At 43.8% G+C, this 13178-nt stretch overlaps 2 protein-coding genes across 3 annotated transcripts; one reads left to right on the top strand and one right to left on the bottom strand.

The window, feature by feature from the left end:
- Positions 1-64: 64 nt before the first annotated feature.
- Positions 65-4335, bottom strand: LOC6606598 (prion-like-(Q/N-rich) domain-bearing protein 25). Of its 2 annotated transcripts, none has more exons than XM_002031363.2 (10): positions 4222-4335; positions 2788-3095; positions 2600-2717; positions 1925-2542; positions 1703-1822; positions 1518-1637; positions 1050-1454; positions 857-988; positions 640-792; positions 65-578 (listed from the first exon to the last, which is right to left on the bottom strand). In XM_002031363.2, exons 1-10 carry the CDS (start codon positions 4280-4282, stop codon positions 478-480), a joined length of 2136 nt encoding a protein of 711 aa, XP_002031399.1. In that variant the 5' UTR covers positions 4283-4335; the 3' UTR covers positions 65-477. The 2 variants fall into 2 exon arrangements, with proteins under 2 accessions (XP_002031399.1, XP_032576339.1); XM_032720448.1 differs by having other exon boundaries at positions 1925-2539; positions 4222-4331.
- A 5864-nt stretch (positions 4336-10199) lies between these two features.
- LOC6606597 (sialin) lies at positions 10200-12689 on the top strand. The gene is made up of 6 exons (XM_002031362.2): positions 10200-10732; positions 11088-11321; positions 11380-11688; positions 11746-12028; positions 12165-12406; positions 12459-12689. Exons 1-6 carry the CDS (start codon positions 10400-10402, stop codon positions 12621-12623), a joined length of 1566 nt encoding a protein of 521 aa, XP_002031398.1. The 5' UTR covers positions 10200-10399; the 3' UTR covers positions 12624-12689.
- Positions 12690-13178: the final 489 nt, after the last annotated feature.

Genomic DNA, 13178 nt, shown 5'->3' with positions numbered 1-13178 from the left:
TGAAATGTACAACTTTCATGACAGAATTAAATCTCAAAGCTACTTGCTTAATAATAATTGCCAGTTTCTGGATTTGATACACAACTCTTCGTTGGCCTTAGTTTATTATGATGTATATATTACAATTTGGTTAAAAACTGTTCGCTTAGCCTAGCAACAAGCGGTTCAACTTCAAACTTACAGGTAATTTGTCATTACACTTAGCCGTATTAGATAAGCGAGAGTCGTTCCGTTGCGAGGACCCTATCTCCAAATATATATTGCTTCGACTCCTAAATATCAGCTTACGGACTAATTGATTTATATTCACGTTGCGCATGGACCTGCATCCATGCCAGTAACTTGGCTAATACTGGCCACTCCCGCCGATCCCCAAACCTCCCCCCATTCCCTCCAAGATCCTTGGTCAATCCATCCCTCTATTATCCTCGCCATTCCCCAGCACGCAGGTGAAAGGATCAAGTTTTTGGTTTGGTTCTAGTAGTAGGCCTGCTTGATGGCCGCACTGGTGATCAGGAAAGCGGAGCCAATCAGCATGAAGGTGATGATTTTGAGAGCACTGGGTCTACCGGAAGAATCTGCGAAAAGCGTGACATTCATAGATCATCCTAATTCAATTGGTTTTTCAAGGACACTTACTTTTCTTATTGGGCATCACGCGAATGCATTGATTCTGATTGGCGTTCGCCGAGTAGCCAAGTTTGCACTGGCACACGGAGTTGCGGCACTCGACATTCTCGGGATCCTTTTCCACATAGCACTCGGTGGCCTTGGTGCACGACTCTCCCAGCTCTGCAGGATTGCAAAATATTATAATTATTACAAATAATTAAAGAAAGCAAAGCGACTCCATTACCTCGCTTCGGCTCACAGACTCCATTCTTAGCGTGCTGCTCATCGTTGCATCCACACTTGCCCTCCGAATTGCAGCTCGCCAGGAGCGGCTTGCACTGCTCATCCTCGACGCACTCGTCCTCCAGCTCCTCGGCTACAATGAAATGTAATTTCATAAAAAGGCTGCTTTTGCATTTTAACCTCTGAGTACTAACCCTCTTTTAGGCACTGATCCTTGAAGTGCACGTATCCCTTTCGGCACTGGCAGGTGCGCGACTGATCCTCCTCGTCCTTCTCCTTGCATTCGGTGTTCTCAGCTATGCAGTCATCCTCCACCGAGCAGTCGGCACCGATGCCACGCATGCACTGATCGTCCTTCTCGAAATAGGTTTCCGCACAAACGCACACACGATTGGAGCAGACTGAGTGATCCACGGGACAGCCATCGTTGGACTCACACTCTGCTCCCAGGCCACGTTTGTACTCGCAGAGCTGCTTGATGGCATCGTAGAGGGCGTACTCCTCGCAGGTGCACCTCCTCGGGATCTCTGGGTGGCAATAGGAGGCGCCGAATGGACTGCATTGGCTGTTCGAGGTGCAGGATAAGTGGTATTGAATGGCTGTTTTGATGGAAAAGGTTATATTTTAAGGGCGATTCAGAAGCTAGCGTTGGAACCACCTACGTTTTCTGCAGTTGCGCAGATCCCGCTCGTAGAAATAATTCTTTTGGCAATTGCAAGTTTTGGTCAACTGATCGAACTCGTACTCGCACTCATCCGTGCTCTCCGCAATTTCACCCAGTTCTAAAGAATTTTCATTTCATTTCATTAATACAAGAATTAAATAGGGGAAAGCCCAGTTTACTCACCGGCAAAACATTTTCCATTGCGGGCATAGTAACTCTGGCGACATAGGCAAATATTCTTGGAACAAATCGAGTGCGGCAGACCCGAGCATGTCTTTCCATTATCCGTGCAGCTGCTGCCATCTAAATGGGGAATAAATAGTTGAAATATATTTAGGATTGCCAAAGCATTAGGAGTATCCTTTTCAAGCACTCCGAAACTTAGAGACAGCGTTGGATACTCACACTTCTTCTCATCGGCATCGTCGTCATCGCGGCTGGAACCCAGCGTGGAGTAGGTCTTGATATCCTCGTCATCGAAGCGGAAGAGGGCGGGCAAGCGGCGTCTTTGGCCGTGGGCGTGTCTCTGGTTGCGGCTGGAGTTGCGCCTGCTACTGGTGCTCGTGGAGGCGGTGGCTGTCGTTGTGGTGGTGGCGGTCGCCGCATTGCGCACACTGCGTCCCACCTCCCTCAGCTCGTACTTCTCGATGCTCGTCTGGACGGCAATCTCGTGGGATCGGGGCGAGATGAGCGGCTCGGTGTCGCCATTGGTGAGCTGGGCGAAGGACACCTGGGCGGCGGCATCGCTGTGAGTGGGCGGGGGGGCGTGTACAAAGGCCTTGGTTAGCTGCCTTCGGCTACTGAAAGCGGTCTCCTGTTCCGGCTCGGCAGTCTCGGTGATCGCCTCGGCTGTGGTTGAATCATCATCCTCTGGCGAGCCCGGATTGGTGGTCTCCGTTTCCTCGGTCTCGCCACCCGGAGTCGTTGTGATCTCGTCCACATAGGTGCATACTAGGCCAACGCACTCGACACCGGCCCCCAGTTCATCACAGTCCGCATTAACGACGCAGGCATCGTTTTCTTCTGAAAATCAGGCATATATAGAGCCATATGGATAATAAGTTCTCGCCTAACACATACCCATTGATTTGCGACGGCAGATGTTTCCATATCTGTTATAATAGCCATTTGCACAGCCGCACACGTTTTGCTGACAACTCACAGACGCACGATCGTAGCCAAAATAGCAGTCCAAGTCCTGTTTAAAATCGAGAAATCATGCGAAATTATAAAGGATATGAGTACGGTTGGTTGGGCCGTGGTCTCACCGTTTCGCAGGACTCGCCGAGTCCGTTCAGTGGGCGACACTTGCCACGCAGATAGTTCTGGCCATCGGCGCAATCGCAGACCCCGGCTTTACAACTGGCCCCCGTTGGCATAAGATTGCACTGGACGCTGTCGTCGCACTTTTCACCAATGAGGGACGTGGCCAGGCATTGGGTGAAGTTCTCCGCGAGCACCGTATCGAATGTGGAGCACTCGCACTGGCCGCTGGCCAAATCGCAGCTAGTACCGTCAGCTGTGCAGTCCGCCGCGCTTTCACATGGCCAAAATACGGCCAACACGCCGCCGTCGCCTGCAATTGGTTAAGAAATGGGTTAGGACAGCAGCCTGTTTGGTTGGTTAAAAATTAACGTTTCCACGGTGCCTGTGACCACACATTCGGATGTGTCGGGGCGACCCACATTCGGCTGCCTCTCAATTATTCAAAACAGGCTCCAGTTCACACACTTGATTAAGCAGATTTTCATTAACTTTCGATGGGTTGGGCAAATTGGAAAATCACCCATGTACCAGAAGTATGCTCATAGCACCCAATCATTAGAAGCCTTAAAATGTTATAGAGACTACATAAAACTGGAAATGAAAACTAATTTCAATATATATATAACATATTTTCTGCCTCAGCTCCATTAAACGATTATCATCCTAACTTGAAAATCGCCCCACAAATCCCCTTCCTTGATCCGATAAATTTGTAATTGGCTGAACATCCTGTTCAATCTAGGCAGTGCCACGCCCACTTATCTACCTGTCTAGCTGATTATTACCCTTACAAAAGGCAACTATAAGCAAAAATTCCTAGCGTCGCGACGTGCAAAGCTTCTTTTGGCACGCAACGTGTCGGGGCCGCAATTTATTACGTATACGCCAACGACTTCCGGATGAGGTTGCGGCCTCGAAAAAATTTCCATATAAAACAGTATCAACGCGGCAACAAACAATGCGAACGCGAAAAATGGTATTAACAATAACAATAACAATGGCACCGAAAAGAAGTAAGCTGAGCTTCGCCAGACGCTTTGCCACTTTAATTTCCATTTTCCGTGGCCGGCAAAACAATTTCTCAAACCGCAAAGGACCTTGGAACCTGGACATTCGTGAGAGTCCTTTCCAACGGGGGGTGGCGCTGGCGGTGCTGTTGCTGGGTGAATGGTGGGGTCAATGGGGCAAAGTACTTGACCTTGATTGCGTTTGCATTAATTAATTGTGGTTCTTTAATGTTATGACTGTCGTACGCCCACATTTATTTGTCCACCAATTTGGCCAGCTGCCCTTTCGATGGCCTCACACCCGATTAAACGTGGCTTTAATTCAATTACCGGAAATCGCTCGCCACATTGGCCACATGATTTCCCTCGACTTTTGTTTTCATTTCGCTCTCGCAATTTATTATTTTTTTTTTGTTCCTTTTCTGTTACCTTGAGGACTGACCGCACAACAAAGGACGACGAGCGTTAGAAACCATTGGAAGTTTGACATTTTCACGAGCTGAGAGCTACTTCCCCGAACTGCTGGCTAATATGGCCAAAAGGCAACTGACCATTTCGAGTGGGGATTGGGCTATATCGAGTGCTCGATTCCGGTTAATCTTATCTCTGTGTCGGCCATAAAAAAAAAACAACACTTATACATCGATGATTAACCGGTGGCAATCGGCGGTTTTCCCTGATAATCCTAATTTGAATGATCGCAATCTGCAGTTTCGCTTGGCACATAGTCACCGGAATTGGTTGCCAGGGCTGCAGCCACAGTGATTACCCACTTAGTTGGTTCTCCGGCCATTTAGAGTGGTATCGGTGGTATCAAGAGTGCGCTTATCAGCGTCCAACACCTGCTTTGGACACCTGTTCTTCGGTCTAATGGTTGTTGTAAAATGTTAACCCCATCTGGTCTCTTGCCAAGAGTTGAGCTGATAACGCTGAGACTGCAGTTTCGTATCGATGGATGGGTACTTTGTTACGGCCTACTACTAAATTAAATAGTTAATCAAAGAATCACTTATTCAGATAGCTCATTATGTTTACTTCTTGTCGAATTTAATTGGCAATCAAGGCTGTCATTGTAATTGTTTGTTAAATTTGCAAGTATTACTTTCTTTCAAAAGTATCTAGTATACCTCACTTTTATATAGATACAGTTTTCTCAGCATGCTTAAAAAGCATCGACTATTTCATACCCATCTACCAAGTTTTAGTTCTTGAAGGGCAACTACACGTGTGCCCAAATTTGGTTACTATCTTCTGAGCGTGCGCCTCGGAATTTTCGGATTTCCCCCGGATGACGGCTATGTAAATTACTAATTGTAGTGTATTTATAATTCAATATGAAATATGTTTTAAAAATAGCAGAACGCCGTCGGCGACGAGTGTCGCAAGAGGCGACCTTGAAAGTGTCCACAAATGAAATGGAAAGCAATCGATGTGAAAGGGGTTAATTTTGGGGCTAAATTAATGCGGCCTGTCAGTTAAACTGACAAACTGCAATGTATTACCTCTGAATCATACGAATTGGTAACTCCTTCAGATTTTCAACGTAATGAATGGGGCTTTAAGGGCTGTGATGGTGCGTAAGTCTCTATTTGTTTGTTGCTTTCTCCTGACCGCGTTTCAATTTTCCCGCTGGCTGGCATTGTTATTGTTTGTCGCTTTTCCCTTCTTCCTGTGTGTGTGTTTTTTTCTGTTTTTGAGAGACATAACGTAAAAGGACATTTTGTGGCTATAAAAATGCTTTGCCACGCACGCGATGAAGTGAAAAGAGCAGCGACAGGTGCAAGAGAAATTATATCCCTTCCACCCCAAACTACACACACCATATATACAGTTTTTTTTTTATATACACTTCGGATATGGATTTGTATATGTATATGGCCCAAAGTTATTCGGTACAAGTGCAAGGACGCACTTTGGAATTATCGACTTTGTAGTGCCCCATTTAAGTTCTGACTGGGATTTACCGCTACTCACATTTGGCTTAAAGGGTCGCTCCTTTCGCTGTTGATGGCTTAATCCTTGTCGCCTGGTTTCTATATGGCGCACACACTCAGACACAATGCACTCTCCTCTTTGTTTTCTCTTATCACTGTTAAGTGGTGTTTTTTTAGGCCATCAGAGGATCACTGAATAATTGGAAAGTATCATTGATTAGAAATGCTGCCAGCTTTGGGCCAACATCATCTCGAGTCCATCTTTAATCAACTAATGCAGGCGGCGGCGTCGGAGTCAACAAATATACAATACTAATAATAAACTAAATTAGTGGATTTCAAGAACACATGCCGCGGCGGGGCTCGTTAGTTAGCTGGGAATGAATATGGGGATGGTTATGGTTATGGGAGTCGAATTGGGAATGAGTTCCACATTCGATATGTAATAAATGACGCCCTATTAATGGCTATGTATTGGTTAGCTGGTCAGTGTGTTGGTGACTTCGGTGTGGTTATGCATATAATGGATTGAAATACGTTAAGCGTTGGCGCGCCGAATGTGATGACCTCCATGACCCGTCCATGGAAATAATGAGTTTTCATCATCTCGCAACCGGAATCGATACTCATTAAAATGTTTAAAATTAATTAAGCCACAATGTGCACAATTATGTAATGCAGGATGTTTAATTAGTTGTATGCAGGACACACTCTAAGCATCTGCATTACTTTGCATTAGAATTTACTTGCTGATTTCATTTACTTGCTTAACAAAATGTTTTATTCCTTCGAATTTCGACACTCGATTAAATATCACTGCATTCCGTTACGCGCACTCCGCTCTCTTCGCGACTTAAAAACCGACGAACGCAACTTGATCCTTTCGTAGCGAGCTTCAAGCCGCTACTAATGGCTTTTCCTCTGGCTTCGTGTGTTTACGACTCTCGCAAAGTCCAGCGAATGGAGAGCGGAGTGCGAAAGCGAGAGTGAGAGCAGAAGAGAAAGTGAGAACGTAAAAGCAGGACGAAGGCGGCGAGTACACTCGGAGAAATGTCGCAAAACTGGACTTTTGACTGTTAAATTAAAAATATTTCCTATAAAGAAAAATTATTAAACAATAATGTAAGTAAATTTAGCTCTTAATGCGGTTTACTGCTTTATTAGTACTTGAATTATATTACATACACACTTAGGTAGACACAATTTTTTTTTAGTGTCTTTTAGCGCGAGAGATACTTCAAACGCGACTCTTGGCTCAGTCACGTCTTCGGGCCGCAATTGTAAAGGTAAGGCCAACTGGTAAACTGGTGTCTGTGTTTCGACCCGCTGGCAGAGCAACAATTTTCCGCCCTTCAACTGTCGCGGTCGCGTCATGAAAACTATGCACTATTGGAGGAGGGCTCATAGGGTTCTCGCAGCGGAAAACCCACTCACTACTTGCGAAAATAAATTATAGAAAATTAGTCTCAAGCACTTAGCCAAGTTTTTACTACAAAATGATTTCCTCCCAGGAAAGCGGGCCACAGAATTTTACATAAGCCGCAATAAATCCCTGCCAGCAAGTGAGGAGCCATCCAATTTGGGTCAAGTGGCCGCATTGGAATTGAGCCCTCTACGAAATTCGGACAACACTTGTTTGCTCTCCATCTCTCTCGGTTTTCCTTTTGGCCAGGACAGGTGGGAATACAAAGGACTCGTCGGATAAGCTCAAGCACAAAATAAAAACACTAACTAAATACTATAAAGAGAAAAAAGAGCACGGGCGTATACAAAATATGGGGCTAGTGCTAACCCCCCCGACCCACTAGTAGCCAATCCTTTCGACAGGATAATACTGCTGGTCAGGAAAAGTCGAGTGGGTGTATGAGTGTGACTTCCTGCCGGATATATAGCACAATATTAAGCGATTATTCGAGATTAGCAATGCTTTTGTCACGGTCTTGTTAATTTAAGCTACGATATTGCAGTTAAAAATAGGGTTATATGTAAGTATATGCATTAAAACAAACTGGTATTCATGTAAAATTAAGTTTTAAATAATGTGGGTGGTTAAATCTAAATAGTAATAAATAAAAATAAAGTTAAACTTTGTTCCCAAAATAGCAATTAGACGGAATTATTATGTCATTTTATGGCCATTATGGCACCTACTTGACATCTGTCTTACTTAGTTATCATAAATATATTTAAATGTGAGATGATAACATATGACTTTAAGTACTGGAACTACTTTATTTAAGTTATATTTGTTTTAGTGATTTATTTATAAATATAATAACAATTCTAAATGGAGTTATCTTTTTTTAGTAAAATATCAAAATTGGTCTAAATATTTAAATAAATATCTTATCCCAGATTATCCTATAGACCATATTTTTTCCATGTTTTTCTGCGGTTAATATTATATTCTCAACTGCTAAATTTTGTCATTTTCGGTTGTAGGAAAAGCGTGCAGGTCCTTCAGCGTACACAACATTTGTTTTTACGACCAGAATGGAATGTAAGCGAGTGTGGAGTGTGGAAATTGGTTGGATTTTCCCGCTCGCAGTTCGCGGCTCGGCAAAAACGGGACTCCCTGGCGGACAAAAGGACTATTTTTAGAGCGAAAGCAAGGTGCTTTGCCTGGCCAGGACACGCGACCAGGACAAGGTAATGCCAAATTCGAGTATGGTAACATGTTGGCTATTTGCATAGCAAACAATGCATTGCCCTCGAGATTCGATGGCGACATATGCGCTCCCAGCAAGCTACTACTAATACTGAATAAGGAATCCCAGGGAGCGGAGAGGGGCAGCTTTAGCCACTCGAATGGGGCGACATATGCGGCGTATAAATAAAAAATCAATCAAAAAGTCTGTAAATATGTAAAATGTCCCAGTGCCCATTGCCCCGAACACAACCCCCACTCCCCCGAATTTCCCATATGCATGCCAAATGAGCTAACAGCGGAACATCACAGAAACAAAAACGGATACGGATACGGGCATGGAAACAGAAGTGGGAGCAGGAGCAGGAGCAGGAACAGGACTACAACACGACTACCACAACCAACATGTGCGGCTCATAAAAAATTCAAAATTTTAATCGAAACATAGTGCAGGCGAGGCGAAAAATAGAACGCGGCGCATTGAAGGCAAGCGATGCGTTCGAAAAGATAAGCAAAGTGCATGCGAATGCATTTGTGGGCTCACAGACAGTAGTAACTAATAATGCCGAACATTAATAAATTAATCAATGGATTTGTGCTGACGAAATGGCGATTACCGAAGAATATATTCATAGAAACTATAGGAAAAAAATCTTGTACAAAATGTTATCTAGATTAGTTAGTTTATACCATCATTAAGAGATTCGTACAAATAGTTCTTACATTTGGTTGTATGTAAAAAGGAACCAATTTATTTATCAGATACTTTTACTTACAGATATATGAAGGTATCTAAAAAATACGATTTCCTAGCATTAGCGCCATTTTTACATAATTCATTTATTTATTTTGTAAAATAACAGATCGATTTACAAACTCAGCTTAGTACAGTAGTTATTTAATGCCCCACTGATTGCAGAACTTCCTCTCGCCCGTTTTCCTCAGTGTATCTATTTGTGTGCCCCACGTGTGCCGCGAGTTCAACCCTGTGGGGGGAGGGCGGGTGGAAGGACGTGGCTGACACAGGCCATTCGGAAGCCAATTGGCTGTCAGTGGAGGACTGGTCACAGCGTGCACTTTGACCCCTTCGCCCCGGCAAAGTGCAGTTCCGCTGATTGCACAAATCGGAACGTGAAAAGCGTTTTGCGACGTGCCGCACACAATACAATTACACTTTATTTACAATTTCCTTCTCGGATTACTTTCTCTCCGCTTTTTTGTCCGCGTGGCCCGATTTTCCTGCTAGCATTGTCTTGGCCAAGTTAAGCAATTTGCTTGGACGAACTAAAATTAAACGGGACACAAATAGATCACATTAATAGATGTCAACTGTTGGGTGCCTTATTAGCTCGACTTTAATTAATAATGTATTCATTGTTACCGTATGATCGTTAAGCACTTTATTTGTATCTAATCACTAATATTTATATATGTTTAGTAATAAAAAAGCATTATTAAACCTATATATGTCAGCATTCATTTAAATGGATTGAAGCCCGCTTAACTGTTTTTACTTGGTAACGAATCACGCCACCCCTAAGCTCACTTAAGTAAACTTTCAATATAATTCACTGTTTTCCACTTGGTGACGAACTATTTATGAACATATTTTAATCATTTATTAAACTTAGAAATATTCCAGTTTTTAAAATATTGGGAGATTTTCGTATTTATTGAGGCTTTAAGCTCCTGAAATTTGGCATAGGAAAGGTACAAAAGAGGCAGAGCTTTCTGAGCTTGGATTTGGTGGCGAATTCTTATCGGCACTGCCCAGTTGGCTTTAGATATGTGGACTGCCCGTTTACAGTTGCCAGATAAATTCTCCATATTTCGGTTTCGGTGAGAGGGCGACGATAAGCTAGTCGGCAAATCGTGACAAATGGCAAATAATTTTTCGTTGTAAGATCTCTTACCGATCGCCAGGCGTTTGCAGTTGCATTGCCGCCGGAATGCCAATCAGTCGCTCCATAGCCGAGGTTACGCTTGGTTTGCGCCACATTCCCCATTAGTGTAGTGTTTCCTGTATATGTGCTGGAGGCTGTGCCTCCTCCACCGCTCCGCCATGAGCAGCATGTCATGGAACCTGCCACGCCTCTCGCAGTCCAGCGCCTCCACCGCCCACGGACTGGTGGGTTCCGTCCGCCTGACCTACGCCATATGTGCCTTTCTGGCCACTTGCATACACGCCGCCATGAGGAACATGCTCGGCATGATCATCCTCAAGATGGTCATGCCCCGGCCGGAGGATGCACTGGTCGCTTCAGCGGAGTTGGGTCGCTTATCGGAGGGCAATGTCACCGCCACGGGGCGATGTGGATCTCCTCGGGTCGTTTTTAACCCACAGTTCCAGGAAACTCAGGCAAGTATATATCTCACTGAAAGGGAAAGTCAAAATAAACAAAAATAAAAACTAGTTAATTTTTTTAGCATTTCTAAGTATTAGTTAAACAAACAGTAAGACACTAATCTGTGAATTTAAGATAAACAATAATGATATATTAATAATAATGAAAGTGAATAATTGCTACGGAAATAAGTAAATTAGTTAATATTTTTAGCTGGAGAAAAATAAATCAAACGAGCACCTTTTTTAGCCGTTACAATATGGAGTTGATAATCTAGAGTTTATAATTATTAAACTTAATTTAGTCACTACAAGTTCTGAAACTATTAAATTCCCCCTTTAATATTTCAGTTTAATTTCATTCTTGCAGTCTGGCAACTTACCATGGACCCGAAACCAGGAGCTGACCTTCCCGGGTGTCTACTACTATGGCTACGTGGTTTCCATCTCGCTATCCGGCTACCTGGCAGATCGGTGCAGCAGCAAGCGACTGTTCATCGTGTCCCTGATCTTTGAGGCGGTGGCCTACATACTGCTCCCAGCGATGGCGCACTTTAGTTTCGAGGCCGGAGTGGTTGATCTGGTCATTTGTGGCTTACTGGCGGTAAGGAATATCATCTTTCAGATACTAATAGATAAATATAAATCCTACTCCTTGACAGGGCTGTGGAAATCCGGCCATGTACAAGCTGTTCGTGACCTGGGCTCATCCCACAGAGAGAACGGCGCTCCTGTCCTTCGCCTACAGCGGCCTTCTGATGGGCTCTATGTTGGTTTACCCGGTGGGCAGTTACCTAAGCAACTACGGCTGGGAGCTGTCCTTCTATGTAGTCGGTGGAGTTGGCCTCTTATTCGGCATTGCCTGCTGCTTTCTCGTTTACGACACCGTAGAACAGCATCCAAGGATATCGGATGAGGAGGTGGATTACCTGATGCAGGGCAAGAGTCAATTGGGACTAAAGCAGCAGCCTGTGAGTTTTTTTGGTGCTTTTAACTTTAAAATTATAAATTAAATACCTTCTTTTTAGGTGGTAACCATTCCCTGGAAGAGCCTGCTCGCCGCGCCGCCCGTCTACGCCTTCATCCTGACCCACATGTTCCACACCTACACCTTCCTGGTGATTGTGCAAATGATGCCGCGATTTATGCGCGAGGCCATGGAGTTCGATCTGCGCGAGGTGGGCTTTCTCTCGGCGGCGCCGTATCTGGGCGGGATCTGCTCGAAGGTCATGTGCATCCTGGGTGGCAGCTATGTGGAACGACGCGTGGGTCCTGACCAGAACTGTGTGCGGAGAATGCTGTACGGGATCTGTAAGGCTTACCGATAATCGGAGTGACACAGACATCTATAAAGAACACCTTCCTTTAGTGGATTCCTATATAGATTTCCGTAGCATCTCCAGAAACATGACCAATCTCTCTGTTATATCCCATTTTATAATAACAGGCAGCATCCTGACCACTTCTTTGATTGGGGTCATCATCCTGGCGGATTGTGATGACAAAATACTAGTTCTTGTGATGTTTGCCTTCATGATGGCCACTACGGATATGGGTTTCAGTGGCTACTGGCCCACGCTGCTCTACTTTGCGCCCTCCTTCGCGGGATTGCTTTCGGGATTGGCCAATGGACTGGCCCATCTCTCCGGATTCCTAGCTCCCCATCTTGTCGCTGCTCTGGTCCACACTGTATGTTTAAATACAAGTAGCTTATGATTAAACTAATTTTTTTAACTTGCAGGGCAGCAAGGATGAGTGGAATGTGGTGTTGATGACGCTGATTGCCTTTAATACGATGGCCATGTTAGTATTTGCATTTTGCAGCAGTACGAACCTACAACCTTGGGATCCTCGTAGCAGAAAGGAGAAAACTGGATCACCAAGTGCTCAGGAATCGAATAGTTAGCCCTTATTTGTTTAAATGTTTTATCGTTTTTGTACTTTCGAGGCATTTTATTTGTTTACTAGAAATGTAGAGTTAATTGTGTTAAAATAAAAATAAAGTAGATGTTAATACAATATACTTATCAATTTAATTTTAAATGACAATTAAACTTTCTTCAACCCAATCTTTAAATAAAATTAAAAACAACCGCGTAAAACACATCGTATCTTTCAATCTTATCGATAGTCTTACCGTTGTATAAAGCAAGCTGACAAATGTTTCAGAACGAACAGTTTTCTACAAATCAAGTAACAAAATTACACAAATATTCAATGTTTCAAAAATATGTGTTAAAGCAAACATCTATTGGCAGTCAATGTACTAAATACTCATATTCTTTACACGGCAATCGATAGCTGTTTGATTTGACGCATAGATTTGGTTTGAGTCCCGGCTGAATACTGTAAGATGAAGAAATAGCTCATTTATCTACCTTAATGGTGCGAAATCGCATATATCCCAATACTTGGGAAAAAATATTAATATTTCTAGAAAGCGTATGCTATAACTCGTTGT

Source organism: Drosophila sechellia, chromosome 3R, assembly GCF_004382195.2.
Source record: "Drosophila sechellia strain sech25 chromosome 3R, ASM438219v1, whole genome shotgun sequence".
Lineage (NCBI taxonomy): Eukaryota > Metazoa > Arthropoda > Insecta > Diptera > Drosophilidae > Drosophila > Drosophila sechellia.
This window is presented reverse-complemented; position numbering and strand designations above follow the sequence as displayed.

Excerpts from the sequence above, each read along its gene's own strand:
- LOC6606598 (XM_002031363.2), bottom strand. The coding sequence starts at position 4,282 with ATGTCAAACTTCCAATGGTTTCTAACGCTCGTCGTCCTTTGTTGTGCG. Across the intron at positions 3,096-4,221 it reads TTGTGCGGTCAGTCCTCAAG|GCGACGGCGGCGTGTTGGCC; the intron begins GTAACAGAAAAG and ends AACCAATTGCAG. Across the intron at positions 2,718-2,787 it reads TCGGCGAGTCCTGCGAAACG|GACTTGGACTGCTATTTTGG; the intron begins GTGAGACCACGG and ends GATTTTAAACAG.
- LOC6606597 (XM_002031362.2), top strand. The coding sequence starts at position 10,400 with ATGTGCTGGAGGCTGTGCCTCCTCCACCGCTCCGCCATGAGCAGCATG. Across the intron at positions 11,689-11,745 it reads TGGGACTAAAGCAGCAGCCT|GTGGTAACCATTCCCTGGAA; the intron begins GTGAGTTTTTTT and ends CCTTCTTTTTAG. Across the intron at positions 12,407-12,458 it reads TCGCTGCTCTGGTCCACACT|GGCAGCAAGGATGAGTGGAA; the intron begins GTATGTTTAAAT and ends TTTAACTTGCAG.